The 26,502-nt window shown below is 46.1% G+C and overlaps 1 protein-coding gene across 3 annotated transcripts; it reads right to left on the bottom strand.

Moving 5' to 3' along the window:
• Positions 1 to 191: 191 nt before the first annotated feature.
• On the bottom strand, positions 192 to 26,080 carry med22 (mediator complex subunit 22). Of its 3 annotated transcripts, none has more exons than XM_068012032.1 (5): positions 25,892 to 26,080; positions 20,316 to 20,455; positions 17,805 to 17,885; positions 6,316 to 6,524; positions 192 to 862 (listed from the first exon to the last, which is right to left on the bottom strand). In XM_068012032.1, the coding sequence occupies exons 2-5, from the start codon at positions 20,436 to 20,438 to the stop codon at positions 646 to 648; spliced, it is 630 nt and encodes a 209-aa protein (XP_067868133.1). In that variant the 5' UTR covers positions 20,439 to 20,455; positions 25,892 to 26,080; the 3' UTR covers positions 192 to 645. The 3 variants fall into 3 exon arrangements, with proteins under 3 accessions (XP_067868133.1, XP_067868135.1, XP_067868136.1); XM_068012034.1 differs by having other exon boundaries at positions 192 to 856; XM_068012035.1 differs by lacking the exon at positions 192 to 862 and having other exon boundaries at positions 3,497 to 6,524; positions 25,892 to 26,079.
• Positions 26,081 to 26,502: the final 422 nt, after the last annotated feature.

Here is a 26,502-nt window from a genome sequence, read left to right as displayed (position 1 = left end):
TCTTAACTCTCAGCCAAAAAATAAGGAAACGAGACTATCGTTATATTCACACATCGTACCCGTCAGTGAACGCCACGGGGTCACGATGACAGAAATTGACATCAAAGCAAACCACCGACTAAAAATATACATTGCAAAACCTTAGAAGTGAAAATGCCTGGCAGACCGATCACAGCCTGATAGGGAAGACAGACTTAGTGTTTCTTTTTTTTGTTGGGGGTGGGGGGAAAGGTGGGAGACACCCGGTCCTGTGGAAATGTGGGGTGGGGGGTGAAGCTGGTCATTGGGTGATGGCAAACTGCCTGTCCATTTCACCACATCTTGATTGACAACACCCACCACCCTGTGCACAGAACCATCTTTCTCTTTCAGATGCTGGTAGGCCCATCTAGTTTAGGCACAACAAGCCTGTGATATCCTATCAGTTTCTTGTATGTTTCCACAATTCTCCTTTCGACAGCATCTAGCAAATGGTATGGGCTGCGTCAGGTGATGTGTCCAGTTCCAACACATGCTGCAGTGTCCGATACATTCATGCATCCGAAGCACAGGTCTGGTCTAATACGGAGGGAGGCATGGCGTGGTGGGGACTAGGGGAAGGGGCATTTCCTGCAGCCACTGCCCGGCCCTAGTCCACCCCACACTTCAGACAGGATCTGTGCTCCCTGCACCGTGCCCGTTCACCTGTGGCTGCACAGTGGCATTGCTCAGTGCCACTCCACCATTAGCTTCGTCACCTGCTGTCGCTGCAGGCCCCGCCATCTCAGTCACCATCTCTTCTTCAGGCGTGACTGCCCCCTCCTCCTCCCGTCTCCGGTACGCTTCGCAAAGTGGGAGGTCAGCACCATCCCACAGGCTGTAGCTTTGCCAGGAACAAAGAGGGCATTAAGAAAGAAGAGCAAAGGTTGTAAGAACAAGTCAAGAGTACAACAAAAAAAATAAAGGAAGTTGGTCACAAAGAAAGACTTGCATTTCTATAGCACCTTTCACCACCTCAATGTCCCAAAGCACTTGACAGTCAATGATGTACTTTCTGAAATAGTCATTGTTGTAATGTAGGAAATGCTGCAGACAATTCGTGCACAGCAAGATTCCACACACAGCAAGGTGATAATGATCAGATCATCTGTTTTAGTGATGCTGGTTGAGGGATACATATTGGGCAGAACACCAGGGATAACTTCCCTGCTCCTCTTTGTAATAACGTCATGGGATCTTTTATGTCCTCCTGAGAGGGCAGACGTGGCCTTGGTTTACAGTCTCATCTGAAAGACCGCACTTCCAACAGTGCAGCACTCGCTCAGCACTGCCCCTCCGACAGTGCAGCGATCCCTCAGCACTGACCCTCCGACAGTGCAGCGATCCCTCAGCACTGACCCTCCGACAGTGCAGCGATCCCTCAGCACTGCCCCTCCGACAGTGCAGCGATCCCTCAGCACTGACCCTCCGACAGTGCGGCACTCCCTCAGCACTGACCCTCCGACAGTGCGACACTACAATGCCAGCCTGGATTATGGGCTCAAGCCTTTGCTGTGGGACTTGAATCCACGACCTTCTGACTGAGTCCATGCTGAGAGTGCTACTACTGATTCACAGGTAACACCATTAGGGGCAGAGCGAGCTGAAGCAAGACCCCTTGCACAGGGTCACGTGAGCACACATTCCCACGACTGTATCCTGACCACTTCAACACTGATTCAGGTAGTTCTTTCCCCCACTTGGATTTTCTCTGCTCTCCATAGCTCACCCAAGTCTTTATTCGATTATTCTGACAGTCTCCTGGCCTCCCTCCTATCTTCCACCCTCCATAAACTTGAACTCATCCATAACTCCACTGATCTAATATATTCATTAGCTTTGGAGCCATTTACTGGCTGCTCTGCTACCCATGTTCTAACTTGCTCCAAGTCCCATTCAGAAATCATCCCTGTGCTTGCTGATCTACACCGCTCCCAGTCTGGCAACATCTCAACTTTAAAATTCTCATCCTGGTTCTCTAATCAAATTGGGCTCTCCCCTCCCAATCGCTAAAACCTCCTCATGCCCCACAACCCTCCAAGATATCCGTGCTCCTCCAATTCTGGCCTCTTGCCCCTCCCAGTTTATATTGCTCTACCACTGGTGGCCACATGTTAAGCTTCCTAGACCCTCAGCTCTGGTTTAAACCTCTTTATCCCTTTCCTCTTTTAAAACATTTCTGAAACTGATCTGTTAGACCAAGCTTTTGGTTACCTGTTCGAATATCGCCTTTTGTGGCTTGGTGTTAAATTTTGTTTGATAACATTCCTGTGAAACGCCTTGTGACATAATTCCTATGTTAAAGGTGCAATATAAATGCAAGTTGTTGTTGAATGTGGGGTCTCTTTAGAAAATTAGCCATAAAACAGTAGAGGCCACAGCAAACACTCCCAGGACAGGCACAGCCCAGGTTAGATAGAGCAAATCTCTCTCTACACTGTCCCCATCAAACACTCCCAGGACAGGTACAGCACGGGGTTAGATACAGAGTAAAGCTCCCTCTACACTGTCCCCATCAAACACTCCCAGGACAGGTACAGCACGGGGTTAGATACAGAGTAAAGCTCCCTCTACACTGTCCCCATCAAACACTCCCAGGACAGGTACAGCACGGGGTTAGATACAGAGTAAAGCTCCCTCTACACTGTCCCCATCAAACACTCCCAGGACAGGTACAGCACGGGGTTAGATACAGAGTAAAGCTCCCTCTACACTGTCCCCATCAAACACTCCCCAGGACAGGTACAGCACGGGGGTTAGATACAGAGTAAAGCTCCCTCTACACTGTCCCCATCAAACACTCCCAGGACAAGGTACAGTACGGGGTTAGATACAGAGTAAAGCTCCCTCTACACTGTCCCCCATCAATAAAAAAAAAGAAAAAGAAAAGAAAAGAAAAAAAAAAAAACGGGGGTTAGATACAGAGTAAAGCTCCCTCTACACTGTCCCCATCAAACACTCCCAGGACAGGTACAGCACAGGGTTAGATACAGAGTAAAGCTCCCTCTACACTGTCCCCATCAAACACTCCCAGGACAGGTAATATGATATTAACTAAGGGAGACATCACAGCTAAGCCCAATACTATCAAAATGGAGTCGCTGAGGAGGGATTAGCATTTGGAACCCTAACCCTGAAGCACTTTTGTCGGCCAACAGTGGCAACCCTACGCCTCTCCCCAGCAATGATCAGCTAACTCAGCACAGTCCAAGGATAGAAGCTCGGAGTTTCATGGTCTGTGTTGACTTGGTAACACAGTAAGCGGTGCATTTACCAATTATAACCTTTCTAGGAGTTGGTCTGTCAATTAAAAGTAAAAAGTCAAAGGAAAATTAATTGAAGAATGGCATGCGTTTGTAAGGCAGAGGAAGCAAGCGGCAGGAGAAAAGCTGCAGGAACTTAAATTGGATGAGGTGACGTTAGACAGAAAGAAAGTGAAATCAGTGATCTGCATGATTTTAACTTTATTTAAGAAGTATTTAAAATGTTGACGCTAAAATGAGATTCTGGAATGTTTAATAGAATGAAGGACGCAGCTTTTAAATTATATATATATATATATATATCTTAAAACAAAAATAAACACAGGTACAGAGATAAAAACAAATTTCTTTTTTAAAATGTCAGGAAAAGTGAACAAGGCACAAGGTGTAACGTCAATTATTAATTGTAACACTCACTACTGGAAGATTTCATTAATCAAAACAGATCACGCTCTCAGTCTGCACTCAATCATTTTAGTCCTGGCTAGGAGTCTGACTAACAGCTTTTTAGTTGAAAGTATGTGTTTCATGAAAATGGAATCAGCTGGCTGTGAAGGAGGAGGATGCATCATTGATTTTAAAAAGCGTGTTGATGTACTTGGTTGATGGGATTCCAACTGCTCCTGCTCTCATACCTCAGTCTCCGCTTGCCCTGATTAACTGTTCTTTACCTTCCGAGACTCCCGGCTCTCACTGGATTATGGATTCTTGGGAGTCAGTGGCTCTTCTGCATTCCCCTCCACATGGCCATTAACTCATGTAATAAGCTATTCGACTCTGGGTGGCATTGCTGCCAAACCCAATCCTGTTCTTGCCCAATTGTGTGCACGCACACTTCCTGGCAGAAACCACTATCATTACACGGTGATCAGGAGCAGGAGTGGTGACAGATTTTCCTTCCCCATTTCCCTTGCTAGCCCAGGGATACTGACGGTGATTGTAGCCTCTGCTGTTGCCCCTGCTGCAGTCAGTGGACTCATATAGGCCAGGGATGGAACCTGGACTCTCCAGTATCCTGTGGCTGAGAATCTACCCCAAGCCTAGAGGTACTTTATAGCCCAGACCGGAGGCTCCAAGGAGGCAGACTGTCTCCAGGCCAGGTCCAGGCCCCTGGTTTCCAGGCCCACAGTTATCCTTCATTGACTCCCAGCTACTGAGCAGCTGGGGCTGCAATCATTTTATAGGATGTACATACTATCATGGGATGTACAGCTAACACAGAAGTGTGATATTATGGGATGTACAGTGAATGGGCATGGGTATTATGGGATGTACACATAGCACAACACTGGTTGGTATGGAATGCATGTGGAATATCCTGGAGTGTACAGCTAACTCAGACTGATAGTATGGGATGCACAATTAGGTGATCGCTTTGATATTATGGGATGTTTAAGTAGAATACCAGATTATGGGATGTGCATGCAACTTGTTACAGTTATATCATAGGATGTACAATTTACAGAACTGATTATGGAATGTGCAAGCAATTCACAATCCATGATATTATGGGATGTACAGGATACGTCGGGTCTTTGCATGTAACACAGGTGTAATATTATGGAAAACACTGTAATGGGAGTGAAGTGAAGTGCTGAATTGCACAGTCCTGTGACTTATGAAACTGTGACTTTTTCTGTCCAGCAGCTTTAGAAAGAATCATATCACAGCAAAGTATAAATATGTATTGTATAAGAAGTTAATTTGTTGTTGAAGTGATTATTGCATATATAGTAACGTCACCATGACCCTGGTCACAATACACCATTTAACATATTATTCTGGTGCAAAGGGAACGCTCCATGTAACCAGCCTATCCCTTTAAGGCTTCAATGTCATATTACTGCAAACGCACAGGTGCGAAAAATATTTCCCCACCAAATATGACACAGAAATTTGCATTAGACACAGCGTGACATTTAAAATCTCATGAACAGGGAGTGCATGCATACATAATGTGTTTATGGTTATATTAAAGATAGATATATTAAATTATAATAGATAAAAAGAATCTCTTACTAAATCTGGGAATGATTTAAAATAAAATCCCAGTTTGTGTTGTAAAAATGCTCAGATTCTCATTGCAATAAAACCGGGACAGGAAATGCCCCCCCACAGAAACTATTGTCTTAAAATGACTGCCCCGTTCAGTACAACATTGAAGAAGTGTTGCTTCCACATCACATGAAAGGCAACGTCTAAACTTCAACATCCTCGACACACACAAGGAGGCAGGAAGAGCAGATTCCAATAACGGGTGCTGCAGCACAGAGAGCTTCTTCAGAATAGCAGAAGGAATGTTTTCGCGAGACGCATTATGCCCAAGAATTTTTAGATTCACTGACTGGGGAGCATTCCTGTGTGGGCTCGCTTTTTTTTAAAAAAAAAAGAACATGTCTGCATGCTGGAGTTTTACCCGGGAGGAATCAGCACATTCAACTTCAATAGACACGGGGTGGAAAACATCCTTTGGGTGCTCAAGAATGATTTACAGCTGTGTGTTGGGAATTTGTTAGGACGAGGAAATGGAGAAAACATCACTCCACACCCCGTTTCCCACAACCTGCCCCTTATAACATTGTGCGCAATGTTCAGGTCGTGTTAGATCATGACTGTTCTCAAATGAAGATCATGTACTGTAAAGGGTGTTTTCAAACAGACTCAACTAGAACCCACATAATGGTGAAAAGAAAGACAGACTTGCATTTCTAGTGGGCGACAGTGAAGACCATGGGGAAAAGAAGCAGCATTATCAGCAGAGTTTAAATATAAAGATACCCTCTCTACTTCGCAAAGAAATACATATATATTGTGGAATATGTACGAGAGTGTTACAGTGTAAACACATCACGTCAAATAGTGTTACATTCTCCTACCTGCTCAAACTGTAAGTGTGGAATTAGGAGAATGTTACAGTGTGTGTAGGTGAGCTTGGGTCATACTGTGGGGTATGTCAGTGTATTCAGGGGCCCTGCTGTGGCTGCTCACAACATTCTGAAGGCTGTACTGGGGACCAGTTCCGTGTTATTTGTACCTGGAGGAGTAATATTCTTCTTCTAGCTCGTACAGATCAACCGCAATCTCGTCTCTCAGCGTGATCAGCTTCTTGTCGCATTCTTCCTGCAGGTTCCGCAGTTGCTGCTTCCGCTGATTAATGGCTTCATTCACGGAGGGAAAGTCGTTCAGGATCAGGAACTGCTTCAGGTCTGAGACAAGCTTCATCAGAGACTCCCCGGCTCGCACCTAAGAGCAAAGCAGCGGAGAAACAAGAGCCAAAATGATCAATTAGATCATAGCTAACCTGTATCTTAATTCCATTTACCTACTTTTACTGCATATTGCATCAGACCGTTACCCAACAACAATCTGTTAAGACATCAATAGAGAAACTGGATGAGATGGGATTATTCTCTTCAGAGCAGAGAAGGTTAAGAACAGATCCAGAAGTCTTGCTTTTATACAGGATTATTGAAAACCTCACAGCCATTGAAGTACTGTTGCAGTGTCGTCACTAGCCAATTTACACACAGCAAGCTCCCACAAACAATGTGATAATGACCAGATAGTCTGATTTAGTGATAATGGTTAAGGGAGAACTCCCCAGTAGAAACCTGCTTTAGGTCGGGAAAAAGAACCCGACCCAAACACAGCGGACCAAGCCCGACCCGGCCCGAGTCTCTCCGATTTTGCCCCGAACCAGACCCGACCCCGGAAGATGGGCCCGACCCGACTTGAACCCGACACATGTCGTCGGGTCCCGGGCCTCTACTCCCCTGCTCTTCTTCAAAATAGTGACTGCAAGATCTTTTACATCCACTTGAGGCAGCAGACAGCACCTCCAACAGTGCAGCGCTCCCTCAGCGCTGACCCTGACACTGCAGAACTCCCTCAGCACTGCCCCTCCGATGGCGCAGCGCTCCCTCAGCACTGCCCCTCCGACGGCGCAACGCTCCCTCAGCACTGCCCCTCCGAAGGCGCAGAGCTCCCTCAGCACTGTCCCTCCGACGATGCAGCGCTCCCTCAGCACTGCCCCTCCGAAGGCGCAGCGCTCCCTCAGCACTGCCCCTCCGAAGGCGCAGCGCTCCCTCAGCACTGCCCCTCCGACGATGCAGCGCTCCCTCAGCACTGCCCCTCCGACGATGCAGCGCTCCCTCAGCACTGCCCCTCCGACGATGCAGCGCTCCCTCAGCACTGCCCCTCCGACGATGCAGCGCTCCCTCAGCACTGCCCCTCCGACGATGCAGCGCTCCCTCAGCACTGCCCCTCCGAAGGCGCAGCGCTCCCTCAGCACTGCCCAGACGATGCAGCGCTCCCTCAGCACTGCCCAGACGATGCAGCGCTCCCTCAGCACTGCCCAGACGATGCAGCGCTCCCTCAGCACTGCAGTGGGAGCTTCAGCCTGGATTTTATGTTCAAATATCTGGAGTGGAACTCAAACCATAGCCATCTGACTCAGAGGCGAGACTGCTACCCACTGAGCATGGTTGACACAAATCACGGCATTCAAAATTATGAAGAGTTTTGTTAAATTAGGAAAAACTGTTTCCAATGGCAGGTGGGTCAGAAGGGACAGATTTAAGGTAACTGGCAATTTTCTTTAACTCAGCGAGTTATGATCTGAATTTGCCAGATGTATGCAAGTGTGTATTTACGCATTGATTTCTCAGTGTTACACTTGGGGTGGGGGAGGGCGTCAGAAATTCATCTCAGATGGTGGCAAAACACAGGTGGTATTGAATTGGTAACCCGTTATACACAGCACCGGATATTTGATTCCAGAGTGCAATGGAACTGAATATCAGGCAATGTGTATAATGGGCAGCTGATCCAATACTGCCCGCTTTCTGCCACTGGCTGAGACAGAATTTGATCTTGGGGTGTCAGGACTCAGTGAAGTAGTCAATGGAGTGCCACAGGGATCAGTGCTGGGGCCTCAATTATATACCTTCTATATTAATGACTTGGATGAAGGGACCGAGTGTATTGTAGCTAAATGTGCAGACCATACAAAGATAGGTTGCAAATCAATTTGTGAGGAGGACACCAGGTATCTGCAAAGAGATACAGATAAAGTGAATGGATAAAAATGTGACAGATGGCGTGGGAAAATGTGAGGTCGCCCACTTTGGCAGGAAGAATAGAAAGGCAGGATATTATTTACATGGACAACTACAGAATGCTGCGATACAGAATGATCTAGGTGTCCTCGTACATCAATCACAAAAAGTTAGCATGCAAGGACAGCAAGTGATTAGGAAGGCAAATGGAATGTTGGCATTTATTGCAAGGGGGATGGAGTATAAAATTAGGGAATTGGTAAGACCACATCCGGAGTACTTTTTTTAAAATTATAAAGCAGGTCTGGCAGCATCTTGTTTTTATTTCAGATTTCCAGCATCCGCAGTATTTTGCTTTTACTTTTTTTTATTATTTGTTTCATGGGATATGAGTGTCACTGGCAAGACCAGCGAGACCTGTAGAAATAAAGAGCGGGGCGCAAGGCCCTTACCTACCTCAGACTGGAGCAGCGGCAGTTGGCAGCGGACCTGCGAGGTGGCGGATCTGGAGAGGGACCAGTAGAAATAAAGAGCGGGGCGCAAGGCCCTTACCTACCTCAGACTGGAGCAGCGGCAGTCAGTGGACCTGTTTGGGTCAGCGCGCGCGCTGAGTTTCAAAGGAGGAAAAAAACTTAAGTGACATCACGGTAAGTCTGTAAGCTGATTGGTTGGTAAGTAACAGCTGCTATTACCTGTAAATAGCTTTAAAAAAAATCAGGGGAAAAAAAAAGAGTTCTTTTTTTTAAAACCCTCAATTAGCTACCTTGTAAGCGATAAGGTTAGTACTACTAAGGTTTTGTTTTAATTAGTGTAATTTATTAATAATTACTCCTTAGAATTATGCTATTTGGACAGAGTCAGGCTGTGAGTTATGTATGAGGGATTTTACTGACTAGGGGAAAGAGCTGCTCTTTGCAGTCTTTCTTTTCTTTTCTGCCTTTTCAGCCTCTATGGTACAGGGGAAGAAGCTGATTGGCAAGTAACTGGTAAGTTATTCCACTTATTACAATAGCAATATTTAGTTTGTAAGGCTAAGTAATGGCAGGGCAGCTCGGCCAAGCTGAATGTCTCTCCTGTGATATGTGTAACGTTGTGGACGCACCATGTGTCCTTGATGAAAACATCTGCAGCAGGTGTCACCGGCTGCAGAAGCTTGAGCTCTAAGTTTCGGAACTCGAGCAGCGGCTGGAGTCACTGTTGTACATCCACGAGGCAGAGAACTACGTGGAAAGCACGTTTCAGGAGGTAGTCACCCCGGAGCTGAAGACAGCACAGGCAGGGAGGGACTGGGTGGCTGCCAGACAGACAAGATGGTCAAGGCAGGTAGTGCAGGAGTCACCAGAGGGCATCAGGAGAGTGCAGTCAGTTTCATGACCAGGGCACCATGCGTGGCTCAGCTGTGCAGGGAGCGAGGAGAAAGGACAAGAGAGCAATAGTGGTAGGGGATTCTATAGTTAGGGGAACAGATAGGCATTTCTGTGGTCGCAGACGTGATTCCAAGATGGTATGTTGCCTCCCTGGTGCAAGGGTCATGGATATCACAGAGCGGCTACAGGGCATTCTGGAGGGCGAGGGTGCACAGCCAGAGGTTGTGGTCCACATTGGTACTAACGATATAGGAAGAAAGAGGGATGAGGTCCTGCAGGCTGAGTTTAGGGCGTTAGGAACAAGATTAGCAAGCAGGGCCTCAAAGGTAGTAATTTCCAGATTACTTCCAAGGCCATGTGCTAGTGAGTATAGAAATAGGAAAATACACCAGATGAATGTGTGGCTGGAGAGATGGTGCAGGAGAGAGGGCTTCAGATTTATGGGGCATTGGGACTGTTTCTGGGTAAGGTGGGACTTGTACAAGCCGGCTGTCTGCATCTGAACAGGACTGGGACAAATATCCTTGCAAAAAGGATGTGCAAAAAGCTCGTGCTGTTGGGGATGGTTTAAACTAGCTCGGCAGGGGGATGGGAACCTGAGCGCAGTCTTAGATAGGACAATTTCAGGACAGGGAACAGGAGGCAGAAAATTAGCAAGTGACTCTGAAAGACAGAAGAAGCAAAGGTTAAAAAGTGGGCAGCATAGGAATTTGACAGTGTTAAAGGGTATTTATTTAAATGCAAGGAGTATAGTAAATAAAGCCGGTGAGCTGAGGGCACAGATAGACACATGGCAACATGATATCGTTGCTATAACGGAAACTTGGCTTGAGGAGAGGCAAGAATGGCAACCCAACATACCTGGATATAGAGTTTTCAGGCGTGATAGAGAGGGAGATAAAAAAGGTGGGGGTGTAGCATTATTAGTTAAGGAATCAATAACAGCTTTGAGGAGGGATGATATGCTAGATGAATCATCAAAAGAGGCCAAATGGGTGGAGCTCAGAAATAAAAAAGGAGCAGCCACACTACGAGGAGTGTACAATAGACCCCCAAATAGTGAGAGGGAGGTAGAAGAACAGATATGTAGGCAAATTTCTACGTGCAAAAACCATAGGGCAATAATAGTTGGGGATTTCAACTACCCCAATATCAACTGTGAAATGGCACAGAGGGGACAAAATTCTTGAACTATGTTCAAATGAACTTTTTTAGCTAGCACGTAACAAACCCAATGAGAGGGGGCGCAATTCTAGATTTAGTCTTCGGTAATGAAGCCGGGCAAGTGGATGAAGTAACAGTGGGTGATCATTTTGGAGATAATGACCATAATACAGTTAGTTTTAGCATAATCATGGAAAAGGACAAAGATAAAACAGGAGTAAAAGCTTTAAATTGAGGAAGGCAAATTTTAAGAAACTGAGAGATGACCTGGAGAAAGTGGACTGGATACAGCTACTTGAAGGAAAAATCAGTGGCAAACCAGTGGGAGGCGTTCGAAAGTGAGATACTACGGGCACTGTGTAGGCATGTCCCCACAAAGAAAAAGGGTGGTATTGCCAAATCTAGAGCCCCCTGGCTATCTAGAAGCTTACAGGGTAAGTTAAAGCAGAAAAAGAAAGTTTATGACGATCACAAATATCTTAATACTTTAGAAGACCTAGAGGAGTATAGAAAGTGCAGGGATGAAGTAAAAAAGGAAATTAGAAAAGTAAAGAGAGCACATGAAAAATTATTGGCAGGTAAAATCAAGGAAAACCCAAAGATGTTTTATCAGTACATTGAGAGCAAGAGGATAACTAAGGAAAGGGTAGGGCCTATCACAGATGTACCAGGGAACTTATGTGTGGATGCAGAGGATGTGGGCAGGTTTCTTAATTAGTTTTTTTGTCTCTGCCTTCACAAAGAAGAGGGTTGATGTAGATATTGTAGTTAAAGAGGAGGAGTGTGAAATATTAGATACAATAAGCTAAGGGAGTAAACCCTAACAGAAAATCCGGAGCGGAACCCCGTAGGCGGTCATGTGTCACCCTTGGCATGTTTCCGGAGTTCCTGCAGCCATACTGGTGCCAAACGTCGTGCTCTGCACTCCTTTGGACCCCACCAGAAAGGCCGAGAGGGGGGTTTTGACGCTTGGGCAACTCTCAACCTCCATATATTCGCCCAGGCATGCGCCATGGAGAGGTCACTCCATAGTCGCCTCACAGTGACTGAAACAACACGGAAGGCAGCAGTTACGGGTTATAAGTCCAGCTCAATTGGCGTAGAGATTGGGCGCCACGGGTTGCCTTTGGCGGTGGGAGAGGTCATCGCATCTCACTGGACAGCTACCGCGTGCCTCAAACCGGGCAGCCCCCGGTCAATAAGGTTCTGTCCCGCCACAGTCCACCTGCTTCAATGGGTGCTTGGAGCTCAGGGTCATTGCCCGAAAAGTGGACTGCAACACCACACCAAACATGAAAAAAGGAAAGAAGGTACCAGCCCTTCGCTTTGCAAGCTGGAACATCAGAACTGTGTGTCCTGGCCTGTCGGAAGACCTTACGCAAATCAACGATTCTTGGAAGACCGCCATCATTTACAACAAGCTCAGTAGACTCAATGTGGACATTGCAGCACTTCAGGAGACACGCCTCCCCGCGAGTGGATCTCGAGCAGAGCAAGACTACACCTTCTTCTGGCAGGGTAGGGATCCTGAAGAACCAAGACAGCATGGAGTGGGCTTCGCCATCAGAAACTCCTTGCTCAGCATGATAGAGCCTCCCTCAAATGGCTCGGAACGCATACTGTCCATCCGACTGCTCACCACCTCTGGTCCAGTACACCTACTCAGCATCTATGCTCCAACACTCTGCTCCCCACCTGAAGCTAAAGACCAGTTCTATGAGGAACTCCATAATATCATTAGTAGCATCCCCAACACTGAACACCTGTTCCTGCTGGGGGACTTTTATGCCAGGGTTGGGGCCGACCATGACTCATGGCCCTCCTGCCTTGGGTGCTATGGCGTTGGAAGGATGAATGAGAATGGACAGAGACTGCTTGAGTTGTGTACCTATCATAACCTCTGCATCACCAACTCGTTCTTTCACACTAAGCCCTGTCACCAGGTTTCATGGAGGCACCCAAGATCGTGTCGTTGGCACCAGCTAGACCTCATCGTCACAAGGCCAGCCTCCTTAAACAGTGTTCAAATCACACGCAGCTTCCACAGTGCGGACTGCAAGAAGATCGCCCCCTCAAATCTAAATCAGGGGTCATAATCACTGACCAATGCAAGCAAATGAACCGCTGGGTTGAGCACTACCTAGAACTGTACGCCAGGGAGAATGATGTCACTGAGACTGCCCTCAATGCAGCCCAGCCTCTACCAGTCATGGATGAGCTGGACGTACAGCCAACAAAATCGGAACTCAGTGATGCCACTGATTCTCTAGCCAGCAGAAAAGCCCCTGGGAAGGACAGCATTACCCCTGAAATAATCAAGAGTGCCAAGCCTGCTATACTTTCAGCGCTACATGAACTGCTTTGCTTGTGCTGGGACGAGGGAGCAGTACCCCAGGACATGCGCGATGCCAATATCATCACCCTCTATAAAAACAAAGGTGACCGCAGTGACTGCAACAACTACCGTGGAATCTCCCTGTTCAGCATAGTGGGGAAAGTCTTTGCTCGAGTCGCTTTAAACAGGCTCCAGAAGCTGGCCGAGCGCGTCTACCCTGAGGCACAGTGTGGCTTTCGTGCAGAGAGATCGACCATTGACATGCTGTTCTCCCTTCGTCAGATACAGGAGAAATGCCGCGAACAACAGATGCCCCTCTACATTGCTTTCATTGATCTCACCAAAGCCTTTGACCTCGTCAGCAGACGTGGTCTCTTCAGACTACTAGATAAGATTGGATGTCCACCAAAGCTACTAGGTATCATCACCTCATTCCATGACAATATGAAAGGCACAATTCAACACAGCGGCACCTCATCAGACCCCTTTCCTATCCTGAGTGGCGTGAAACAGGGCTGTTCTCGCACCCACACTTTTTGGGATTTTCTTCTCCCTGCTGCTCTCACATGCGTTCAAGTCTTCAGAAGAAGGAATTTTCCTCCACGCAAGATCAGGGGGCAGGTTGTTCAACCTTGCCTGTCTAAGAGCGAAGTCCAAAGTACGGAAAGTCCTCATCAAGGAACTCCTCTTTGCTGACGATGCTGCTTTAACATCTCACACAGAAGAGTGTCTGCAGAGTCTCATGGACAGGTTTGCGGCTGCCTGCAACGAATTTGGCCTAACCATCAGCCTCAAGAAAACGAACATCATGGGACAGGACGTCAGAAATGCTCCATCCATCAATATTGGCGACCACACTCTGGAAGTGGTTCAAGAGTTCACCTACCTAGGCTCAACTATCACCAGTAACCTGTCTCTAGATGCAGAAATCAACAAGCGCATGGGTAAGGCTTCCACTGCTATGTCCAGACTGGCCAAGAGAGTGTGGGAAAATGGCACACTGACACGGAACACAAAAGTCTGAGCGTATCAAGCCTGTGTCCTCAGTACCTTGCTCTATGGCAGCGAGGCCTGGACAACGTATGTCAGCCAAGAGCGACGTCTCAATTCATTCCATCTTCGCTGCCTCCGGAGAATACTTGACATCAGGTGGCAGGACCGTATCTCCAGCTCAGAAGTCCTCGAGGCGGCCAACATCCCCAGCATATACACACTACTGAGTCAGTGGCACTTGAGATGGCTTGGCCATGTGAGCTGCATGGAAGATGGCAGGATCCCCAAAGACACATTGTACAGCGACCTCGCCACTGGTATCAGACCCACCGACCATCCATGTCTCCGCTTTAAAGACGTCTGCAAACGTGACATGAAGTCCTGTGACATTAATCACAAGTCATGGGAGTCAGTTGCCAGCGTTCGCCAGAGCTGGCAGGCAGCCATAAAGGCGGGGCTAAAGTGTGGCGAGTCGAAGAGACTTAGCAGTTGGCAGGAAAAAAGACAGAAGTGCAAGGGGAGAGCCAACTGTGTAACAGCCCTGACAAACAAATTTTTCTGCAGCACCTGTGGAAGAGCCTGTCACTCTAGAATTGGCCTTTATAGCCACTCCAGGTGCTGCTCCACACACCACTGACCACCTCCAGGCACTTACCCATTGTCTCTCGAGATAAGGAGGCCAAAGAAGAAGAAGCATAAAGAGAGAGGAAGAACTAGAGGGTCTGTCATCCTTGAAAGTGGATAAATCACCAGGGCTGGATGGATTGCATTCCAGGTTGTTAAAGGAAGCCACAGAGGAAATAGCAGATGCGCTGAGGATCATCTTCAAATCTTCACTGGATACAGAAGAGGTACCAGACGTTTGGAGGTCTGCGAACATTGTATCATTGTTTAAAAAGGGTGCGAGGGATAGGCCAAATCATTATAGGCCGGTCAGTCTGACCTCAGTGGTGGGTAAGTTGTCAGAATCTTTTCTGAGGGTCAGGATAAACTGCCACTTAGAAAGGCATGGATTAATCAGGGATAGTCAGTATGGATTTGTTAAGGTAAGGTCATGTCTCACTAACTTAATTGAGTTTTTTGAGAAAGTAACAAGAAGGATTGATGAGGGTAGTGCAGTGGATGTGGTCTACATGGATTTTAGTAAGGCATTTGACAAGGTCCCACATGGCAGACTGGTCAGTAAAATGAAAGCCCATGGGACACAGGGGAATGTGGTAGGTTGCATCCAAAATTAGCTCAGTGACAGGAAACAAAGGGTAGTGGTCGACGGATGTTTTTGTGAATGGAAAGGTGTTTCCAGTGGCATTCCACAGGACTGAGTGTTGGGTCCCTTTCTGTTTGTGGTATATATTAATGATTTGGACTTAAATGTGGGAGGCATGATTGGGAAATTTGCTGATGACAAAAAAATTGGCATAGGAACATAAGATAGGAACAGGAGTAGGCCATTCAGCCCCTCGAGCCTGTCCCACCATTCAACGAGATCATGGTTGATCCACGGCCTAACTCCATATACCTGCCTTTGGCATGTAGTTGATAGTGAAGAGGATAGCTGTAGACTCCAGAAAGATATCAATGGTTAGGTTGAGTGAATGGAAAAGTGGCAAATGGAATTCAATCCAAAAAACTGAAAGGTAATACATTTGGGGAAGGCAAAAAAAGTGAGGGAATACACAATAAACGGGAGGATATTGAGAGGGGTAGAAGAAGTGAGAGACCTTGGAGTGCATGTCCACAGGTCCCTGAAGGTGGCAGGACAGGTAGATAGAGTGGTGAAGAAGGCATATGAAATACTTTCCTTTATTGGCCGAGGTATAGAATTCAAAAGCAGGGATGTAATGCTGGAACGGTATAAAACGCTGGTTAGACCACAGTTGGAGTATTGCGTACAGTTCTGGTCACCACATTACAGAAAGGACATAATTACTCTGGACAGAGTACAGAGGCGATTTATAAGAATGTTGCCAGGGCTCAAAAACTGCAGCTATGAGGAAAGATTGGATAGGCTCGGGTTGTTTTCTTTAGAAGAGGCTGAGGGTTGACTTAATAGAGGTGTACAAAATTACGAGGGGCCTAGATAGGGTAGACAGGAAGGACCTGTTTCCCCTGGCAGAGAGGTCAATTACCAGGAGGCACAGATTTAAGGTGATTGATAGAAGGATTAGAGGGGACATGAGGAAAAACATTTTCACCCGAGTGTTGTTGGAGCCACACTCATCCAGGCAAGCAGAGAGTATTCCATCACACTCCTGACTTGTGCTTTGTAGATGGTGGCCAGGCTCTGGGGAGTCAGGAGGGGAGTTACTCGCTGCAGAATTCCCAGCCTTTGTCCTGCTCTTGTAGCCACAGTATTTATGTGTCCGCTCCTGTTCAGTTTCTGGTTAATAGTAACCCCCAGGACGTTGATGGCAGGGGATTCAGCTATGGTAATGCTGTTAAATGTCATGGGGAGATGGTTAGATTCTCGATACCAGGCACTTATGTGGTGCACTTATCAGCCCAAGGCTGAATGCTGTCCAGGTCTTGCTGCTTATGGACACGGACTGCTTCAGTATTTGAGGAGTTGTGAATGGTGCTGAACATTGCGCAATCATCAGCGAGCATCCCCACTTCTGATCTTATGATGGAGGAAAGGTCATTGATCAAGTAGCTGAAGATGGTTGGGCCTAGGACACTATCCTGTGGAACTTCTGCAGCAATGTCCTGGGGCTGAGATGATTGCGTACAATGTTGTCAATTTTAATAATTGAAGAAGTTGGCAGGCATGTGGACAGATAAAATATCTTACACATTTTATAGACGTTAATGTTATTATAAACAGACATAGTTGCTGCCAATTTGCTGTTGACTATTATGAGGGCCATCTTTACACAAGTTTTATAAATTCACAAAACATGGGACAGGGAATGTTTTACTTTTAGCTAACCAAGATCCCAGAGATGAAAGGGGCAATATTAAGATCCAGATACAGCCTGGAGCCCTCTAACACTCTTATTTAAAAACTCCATTCTATACACCCACGTGGTCATTCAGGATTGCTAGGTGTTACGGTGCCAGTCCAGGATCTCTCATTAGCCGGCTTAAAAATGAAAAAATCAGTCCAAGTCCCCAATTCTGACTGCTCGCGCTTCATTCCAGTTGGAAACAGTCCGCATGCGGACAATGAATGAGGGAGGTTCGAGTGATTCCTGATATGGTGAGCAGGTTATTTGACAAGAACTTACATTTACGTGCATCTCTAATGCAGTAAAACATTCCAAGTCCCTTCACAAGAGCGTAAATCAAACAAAATTTGACACACAACCACATAGAGACACATCAGGACAGGTGACCAAACTTGGTGAAAGTGGTAGATCTTAAGCAGCATCTTAAAGAACAAGACAGAGGCCTGGAGGCGGAGAAGTTTGAGGGAGGGAATTCCAGAGCTTAGAGCCTCAGCAGCCACCAAGGTGCAGCGATTAATAGGAGGTATAGGATACAGCCTCTGGAACCCATACCCCAGTGAGAGTCAGTGAGTGTGGAACCCGTACCCCACTGAGTCAGCTGAAATTTTAAAAACTACACTGAGAAAGAATAGAGTGCGTTTGACCCGCTCGGTACTCACAATGTTTGCTGCTCTCACATGCATTTCATAATGATCCTGTTCACACTGAGTTGCGCGGGATACCTGGGTCTCATCTTCAACCTGCAAAACAAAGAGCGGCTTCAGGTGAACATTTAGGATTAGTGTCTTCAGGACGTTACATCAATCCTCTAACCACTTCCCAATTAAAGACTGTTCCAGCAGGTGCTGGGCTCCCCATTCGCTCATTGTGTAGCTCGGGGAACAGAGTGAAGAGGACACAGGAACAGCAAACGGCCATTCAGTCCTTCAATACTGCTCCCCCATTTAATAAGATCATGTGTGATATGCACCTCAACTCTATTTACCCACCTTTGCTCCATATCGATTGATACCCTTACCCAACAAAACTCTATTCGCACATCTGTGGAAAGACTGGAGAAGCTGGGATTGCTTTCCCTAGAGCAGAGGTGGTTAAGGGGCGGGGAATTTAACAGAGGCGTCCAAAATTATGAAAGATTTTGAGAGAATAAGGAGAAACTGTTTCTACTGGCAGGAGTGTCGGTAAGCAGAGGACACAGATTTAAGGTAACTGGCAGACTTTTTTACCCAGTGAGCTGTTGTGATCCGGAACACACTGCCTGAAAGGGTAGTGGAAGGAAATTCAATAGTAACTTTCAAAAGCAATTTGGATAAATACTTTGAGGGGAAAAAATCGCAGGACTGTGGGGAAAGAGCAGGAGGAGTGGGATTAATTGGATAGCTCTTTCAAAGAGCCAGCACTAGCACAATGGAGTGAATATTCAACAAAGTTGTACAATGGGAAAAAATGGATAAATTTTGTGCACAGTTTTGATCTCCAGTTGACAAAAAGGATTTAGAGGCAGCAGCAAAGGGGCAAAAAAGAATTACAAGGATATCAGAATTGAGAGATTATAGGTTGAACAGTCTGGGTCTATTTTCTCAAGAAAAGAGAAGGCTGAGAGGTGACCAGGTAGAGGTCTGTAAAATTACAAAGAGATTTGACAGGGTAGATATGGAGAGAAAATGTTTCCATCTGCATAGGAGAGACCAGAATTAGGGGGCCACAAATACAGGCTGTTCACTAATAAATCCAATCGGGAATTCAGGAGAAGCGCCTTTACCCAGAGAGTGGTGAGAATGTGGAACTCGCTACCACAGGGAGTAGTTGAGGAGGATAGTATAGATACATTTAAGGGGAAGCTGCATAAACAAATGAGGGGGAAAGGAATAGAAGAATATGGTGATAGGGTGAGATGAAGAGGGTGGGAGGAGGCTTGATTGGAGCATAAACACCAGCATGGACCAGTTGAGCTGAATGTCCTGTTCCTGTGCTGTAAAATTATATGTAATTGATTGTTTTTACTGCCTCAGCTTTCAGTATCACTGGCTGGAGGGGAAGGTGGAGAAGGGAGATTCTCACACTGAACTAGTTGGAAGGGAAAATGGGGCAGTCAGCAATAAAGCTTAATGAAGTTTGAAACTTGACCCTCAGTCAATTCTAGTGGGGCGGTTGGGGGTTGGGGGTGGGGGGGTGGTGCGGAAGAACATTGAAGGCGGCCAACAATCTGGATCAGCACCCTGAGTTAAACACGTCAAGGGTCCTGTTCCTGATCACCATCCACTATGCTGTTGGCTAAAGACCTCACCGGGAAGGGGGAGCCAGAACTCAAATAATAAAACTGCTGATTGAGTTTGTTGCTGTAACTCAAGTGCTGAAACGTTGAATGTGCAGCAGTTTAAGCATTTGTTCCATCTGCGTCACAGCATTTAGCCAAAAAGGACAACTCTTTAGGGAAGCTGGGAGGTGCAGGTTGAAATACTCAAGCTTACCAACGATGGAGGAAGGGGCTACCGTTAAGATGATTTGAGAAATTAGAGCTTTTGTCACTGGAGCACACAAGGTTAAAATGGCACGTTAAAGGGGTTTGAGACTACGAAGGTTTATAAGGGACTAAATAGTCAGAGGTTGGTCCCATTGGTCAGTGAGACAGAAACGAGAGGCAGCAATTTAAAATAAATCACAAACAAATTAAAGGGTAGGTTAGAAAAAATGTTTTTTATACGCTGGAATGTGGGATCCTCAAACACAAACTGTTGTTGAAGCAAAGGCTGCAAATTCTCTTTAAAGAAAATTGGAGAATTGCTGACAAAGAGAAACATTAAAAGGGTGCAGGGAATGAGCAGGAGAATGGCATTAGATTGGGTGGGATATTAAAGGGTATTAGGGAGTGACTGGGATAGCAGGATTAGAGAAGCTTGGATATGAAAGGGTGCAGGGACTAAGGGGAAGAGTGGGATTAGACATTTGTGTGGTGGAAAACACTGGCACAGATAAGGAGTTGAATGTCCTATTTCTGTGTTAGAACTTTCCATCTTTGCCTTGAATGCCAATGAAACATGAGGGCTGTTGGTATGTGAATTAAAGCTGCTGGGCACGTAACATTTTATGCGTCATTGAAAAATGATCTTCTCACAGGACTGGCAGATCAGTTGTGTTAGGACAACTGGTTTTGTCTAGTTGCCACATACCCGAGCACTTTTGATGATTTCTGTGAAGTTATCCAGAATAGATCTGATGTCATCTTTCAGTCTCTTGTTGTAGGACTGGAGTAGTAACTCTTTACTCTGAGGCAGTGTCCGTTGCTGTGACATCCTGGCCCCTGGTCACCCTGCAACAAGAGAAGTCACAATACACAAAGCAATGTTAAACAACTTTCTCAAGATCCTCTGCCTCCCCAACCAAAACTTGATAGGCTCAGTTCTACAGAAGTTGATGGCCCTTTGGTAGCTCAACTAAATAGCTATGGTTTTGGTACAGGCCTGGATCTCAGATGCTGACAAGATTGCACAAAGCACATCGTGAAAAACATACCAACATACGAATTAGGAGCAGGAGTAGGCCACTCAGCCCTTCGAGCCTGCTCCGCCATTCAATACGTTCATGGCTGAACTGATTACTCCACATTTCTGCCTACCCCCGATAGCTTCTTGATAAGCAAGGGGGTGGAAAGTTATCTACCGCTGTCTTAAAAATATTCAAAGACTCTGTTTCCACTGCCTTTTGAGGAAGAGAATTGCAAAGACTTACGACCCTCTGAGAGAAAAAATTTCTCCTCATCTCTGTCTTAAATGGGCGACCCCTTATTTTTAAACAGTGACCCCTTGTTCTAGATTCCCCCACAAGGGGAAACATCCTTTCCACATCCACCCTGTCAAGACCCCTCAGGATCTTGCATGTTTCAATCAAGTCGCCTCTTACTCTTCTAATTCCAGTGGACACAAGCCTAGCCTGTCCAATCTTTCCTCGTAAGACAGCCCACCCATTCCAGGTGTTAGACAAGTAAACCTTCTCTGTACTGTCTCCAACGCGTTTACATCCTTCCTTAAATAAGGAGACCAGTACTGTACACAGTACTCCAGATGTGGTCTCACCAATGCCCTGTATAGCTGAAGCATAACCTCCCTATTTTTGTATTCAATTCCCCTTGCAATGAATGATAACATTCTATTAGCTTTCCTAATTACTTGCTCTACCTGCATACTAACCTTTCGTGATTCATGCACTAGGACACCCAGATCCCTCTGCATTTCAGAGCTCTGCAATCTCTCACCATTTAGATAATACGCTTCTTTTTTATTCTTCCTGCCAAAGTGGACAATTTCACACTTTCCCACATTACACTCCATTTACCAGGTCTTTGTCCACTCACTTAACCTATCTATATCCCTTTGTAGCCCCCTTATGTCCTCTTCACAAGTTACTTTCCTACTTATCTTTGTGTCATCAGCAAATTTAGCAACCTTACTTTCGGTCCCTTCATCTAAGTCATTTATATAAATTGTAAAAAGTTGAGGCCCCAGCACAGATCCCCGTGGCACACCACACGTTACATCCTGCCAACCAGAAAATTACCGATTTATGCCTACTCTCTGTTTCCTGTTCGCTAACCAATCTTCTATCCATGCCAATATGTTACCCACTACACCATGAGCTTTTATTTTCTGCAAGAACCTTTGATGTGGCACCTTATCAAATGCCTTCTGGAAATCTAAGTGCAATACATTCACCGGTTCCCCTTTATCCACAGCACATGTAACTCCCTCAAAGAACTCCAATAAATTGGTTAAACATTATTTCCCTTTCACAAAACCATGTTGACTCTGCCTGATTACCTTGAATTTTTCTAAATGCTCTGCTATAACATCGTTAATAATAGCTCCTAACATTTTCTCTAAGACATATTGTTAAACTAACTGGCCTGTAGTTTCCTGCTTTCTGTCTCCCTCCCTTTTCGAATAAAGGAGTTACATTTGCTATTTTCCAATCTAACGGAACCTTCCCCGAATCTGGGTAATTTTGGAAAATTAAAACTAGCGCATCAACTATTTCATTAGCCACTTCTTTTAACACCCTAGGATGAAGTCCATCAGGACCCGGGGACTTGTCAGCCCGCAGCTCCAACAATTTGTTCAGTACCACTTCCCTGGTGTTTGTAATTTTCTTGAGTTCCTCCCTCCCTTCCATTTCCTGACTTACAGCTAATACTGGGATGTTACTTGTATCCTCAATAGTGAAAACCAATGCAAAATATCTATTTATCGGCCATCTCCTTGTTATCCATTAATTTCCCAGACTCACTTTCTATAGGACCAACACTCATTTTAACCCTTTTTTGAAAAAATATCTATAGAAACTCTTACTATTTGTCTTTATATTTCTAGCCAGCTTTCTCTCATACTCTAATTTTACCTTATCAATCTTTTAGTCATTCTTTGCTGTTTTTTATATTCTGTCCAATCTTCTGACCTGTCTCCCATCTTTGTGCAATTATAGGCTTTTTCTTTAAGTTACTATCTTTAACTGTTTTCGTTAACCACAGATGGCGGGTCCCACCCTTGGAATTTTTCTTCCTCATTGAAATGTATCTATTCTGTGTATTCTGAAATATCTCCTTAAAAGTCTGCCACTGCGTCTCTATTGACCTACTTCTTAACCTGATTTGCCAGTTAATTTTAGCTAGCTCTGCTTTCATGCCCTCATAATTGTCCTTATTTAAGTTTAAAATACTAGTCTTGGACCCACTCTTCTCTCCCTCAAACTGAATGTAAAATTCAATCATATTATGCTGCTACCTAGGGGCACCTTAACTATGAGGTCATTAATTAATCCTATCTTATTGCCCAATACCAGGTCTAGTTTCACCTGCTCTCTGGTTGGCTTCAGAACGTATTGTTCCAAGAAATTATCCCAAAAAACATTCTATGTACTCCTCATCTAGGCTACCTCTGCCCATCTGATTTTTCCAGGCTATATGTAGGTTAAATTCCCCATAATTTTGTCAGGGGGAGATCATGTCTAACAAACTTGATTGAATTTTTCAAGGAAGTGACTAGATGTGTAGATGAGGGTAAAGCAGCTGATGTAGTCTACATGGACTTCAGTAAGGCTTTCGATAAGGTCCCGTATGGGAGATTGGTTAAGAAGGTAAGAGCCCATGGGATCCAGGGCAATTTGGCAAATTGGATCCAAAATTGGCTTAGTGGCAGGAGGTAGAGGGTGATGGTCGAGGGTTGTTTTTGCGATTGGAAGCCTGTGACCAGTGGTGTACCACAGGGATCGGTGCTGGGACCCTGGCTGTTTATAATGTACATTAATGATTTTCTTTCTTTTGGGCCTCCTTATCTCGAGAGACAATGGATACGCGCCTGGAGGTGGTCAGTGGTTTGTGAAGCAGCGCCTGGAGTGGCTATAAACGCCAATTCTGGAGTGACAGGCTCTTCCACAGGTGCTGCAGAGAAATTTGTTTGTCGGGGCTGTTGCACAGTTGGCTCTCCCCTTGCACCTCTGTCTTTTTTCCTGCCAACTACTAAGTCTCTTCGACTCGCCACAATTTAGCCCTGTCTTTATGGCTGCCCGCCAGCTCTGGCGAATGCTGACAACTGACTCCCACGACTTGTGATCAATGTCACACGATTTCATGTCGCGTTTGCAGACGTCTTTATAGCGGAGACAAGGACGGCCGGTGGGTCTGATACCAGTGGCGAGCTCGCTGTACAATGTGTCTTTGGGGATCCTGCCATCTTCCATGCGGCTCACATGGCCAAGCCATCTCAAGCGCCGCTGACTCAGTAGTGTGTATAAGCTGGGGGTGTTGGCCGCTTCAAGGACTACTGTGTTGGAGATATAGTCCTGCCACCTGATGCCAAGTATTCTCCGAAGGCAGCGAAGATGGAATGAATTGAGACGTCGCTCTTGGCTGGCATACGTTGTCCAGGCCTCGCTGCCGTAGAGCAAGGTACTGAGGACACAGGCCTGATACACTCGGACTTTTGTGTTCAGTGTCAGTGCGCCATTTTCCCACACTCTCTTGGCCAGTCTGGACATAGCAGTGGAAGCCTTACCCATGCGCTTGTTGATTTCTGCATCTAGAGACAGGTTACTGGTGATAGTTGAGCCTAGGTAGGTGAACTCTTGAACCACTTCCAGAGCGTGGTCGCCAATATTGATGGATGGAGCATTTCTGACGTCCTGTCCCATGATGTTCGTTTTCTTGAGGCTGATGGTTAGGCCAAATTCATTGCAGGCAGACGCAAACCTGTCGATGAGACTCTGCAGGCACTCTTCAGTGTGAGATGTTAAAGCAGCATCGTCAGCAAAGAGGAGTTCTCTGATGAGGACTTTCCGTACTTTGGACTTCGCTCTTAGACGGGCAAGGTTGAGCAACCTGCCCCCTGATCTTGTGTGGAGGAAAATTCCTTCTTCAGAGGATTTGAACGCATGTGAAAGCAGCAGGGAGAAGAAAATCCCAAAAAGTGTGGGTGCGAGAACACAGCCCTGTTTCACAGCCCTGTGGCTCCTCATCAGAGCCCTTTCCTATCCTGAGTGGTGTGAAACAGGGCTGTGTTCTCGCACCCACACTTTTTGGGATTTTCTTCTCCCTGCTGCTTTCACATGCGTTCAAATCCTCTGAAGGAATTTTCCTCCACACAAGATCAGGGGGCAGGTTGTTCAACCTTGCCCGTCTAAGATTAATGATTTAGACATGAATATAGGAGGTATGATCAGTAAGTTTGCAGATGACACGAAAATTGGTGGTGTCGTAAATAGTGAGGAGGAAAGCCTTAGATTACAGGACAATATAGATGGGCAGAGCAGTAGCAAATGGAATTTAATCCCGAGAAGTGTGAGGTGATGAATTTTGGGAGGACTAACAAGGCAAGGGAATATATAATGGATGGTAGGACCCTAGGAAGTAGAGGGTCAGAGGGACCTTGGTGTACTTGTCCATAGATCACTGAAGGCAGCAGCACAGGTCGATAAGGTGGTTAGGAAGGCGTATGGGATACTTGCCTTTTTTAGCCGAGGCATAGAATATAAGAGCAGGGAAGTTATCATGGAGCTGTATAAAACGCTAGTTAGGCCACAGCTGGAGTACTGTGTACATTTCTGGGCACCACACTATAGGAAGGATGTGATTATCCTGGAGAGGATGCAGAGGAGATTCACCAGGATGTTGCCTGGGCTGGAGCGTTTCAGCTATGAAGAGAGACTGGATAGGCTAGGGCTGTTTTCCTAAGAGCAGAGAAGGCTGAGGGGGGACATGATTGAGGTATGCAAAATTATATGGGGCATTGATAGGATAGATAGGAAGAAACTTTTTCCCTTAGCGGAGGGGTCAATAACCAGGGGGTGTAGATTTATGGTAAGGGGCAGGAGGTTTAGAGGGGATTTGAGGAAAAATGTTTTCACCCAGAGGGTGGTTGGAATCTGGAACGCACTGTGTGAAGAGGTGGTAGAGGCAGGAACCCTCACAACATTTAAAAAGTATTTAGATGAGCATTTGAAAAGCCAGAGCTTACAAAGGCTACGGGCCAAGTGCTGGAAAATGGGATTAAAATAGATAGGTGCTTGATGGCCGGCACAGACACGATGGGCCTGTTTCTGTGCTGTATAACTCTAGCATTATCGCTGTACCTTTCTGACAAGCTGCCATTATTTCTTCCTTTATACCCCGCCCCGTCCTACAGTGCTTAATGTTAGGTATCCTGTTGTGAACAGAGCCCTGCAAATGTTTACCCGCCCGAGCGAATTGTTTAATATTCACCTGGATATTGTTCGAAACTTTGCCTCTCCCTGACCTGAGGGCACTGAGACCAAATAGAGCCCGTGGCTGTGGTCAGCACTGCCCAGGAATTGCCACTGTCGCTCGCAGGCCCAGTCACCTCACTGAGAAGCCGACTGCGGACCCGCCGCCTCACCACAACCAAACCTGCACCACCTGGGATCCCGCCTCCGGCTGCAACTGATTGGCGGTGCGGCCGGTGAGTGCCGCCAGCTGTATGGCTGGCTGAGATATCAATCCAACCTCATAGCGTCGGCTATCAAGCTCGGTTGAGCGGTGGATAACCAATAGAAAGGACCGAATTGGGACATGTGATGTATCACCGCCATCTTGTTAAGGTCACACGTGCATCAACAAGGAGGGCAGGAAGGGTGGTCGTATCATGTCCAAATGGTGTCATTTAGAACTTGGGACTAAAGCATAAAGCTAGGACTGCTATGGCTTTTAATTCATGTAAATAAATTGAATTCAGAAGTGGTCAAAGGCCCTAGAATTAGAAATTATAGAATGAATTAGACAAGATCCATTAGTGAACAGAAAGGTGGTAGATTAAGTTTAAGGGCAGGGTACTAAGTGTGATGTGCTACATTGAG

This window comes from Heterodontus francisci, chromosome 32 (assembly GCF_036365525.1).
Source record: "Heterodontus francisci isolate sHetFra1 chromosome 32, sHetFra1.hap1, whole genome shotgun sequence".
NCBI classification, from domain to species: Eukaryota; Metazoa; Chordata; class Chondrichthyes; order Heterodontiformes; family Heterodontidae; genus Heterodontus; species Heterodontus francisci.
The sequence above is the reverse complement of the archived record's forward strand: the minus strand, read 5'-3'. Positions and strand labels throughout refer to the sequence as shown.

What these genes read in the sequence shown, in the direction of transcription:
- med22 (XM_068012032.1), bottom strand. Translation starts at nt 20,438, where the DNA reads ATGTCACAGCAACGGACACTGCCTCAGAGTAAAGAGTTACTACTCCAG. An exon ending in ATGTGAGAGCAGCAAACATT is followed by an intron (nt 6,525 to 17,804) that starts GTGAGTACCGAG and finishes CTTTGCTCTTAG; the next exon opens with GTGCGAGCCGGGGAGTCTCT. An exon ending in GAAGAATATTACTCCTCCAG is followed by an intron (nt 863 to 6,315) that starts GTACAAATAACA and finishes TTCCTGGCAAAG; the next exon opens with CTACAGCCTGTGGGATGGTG.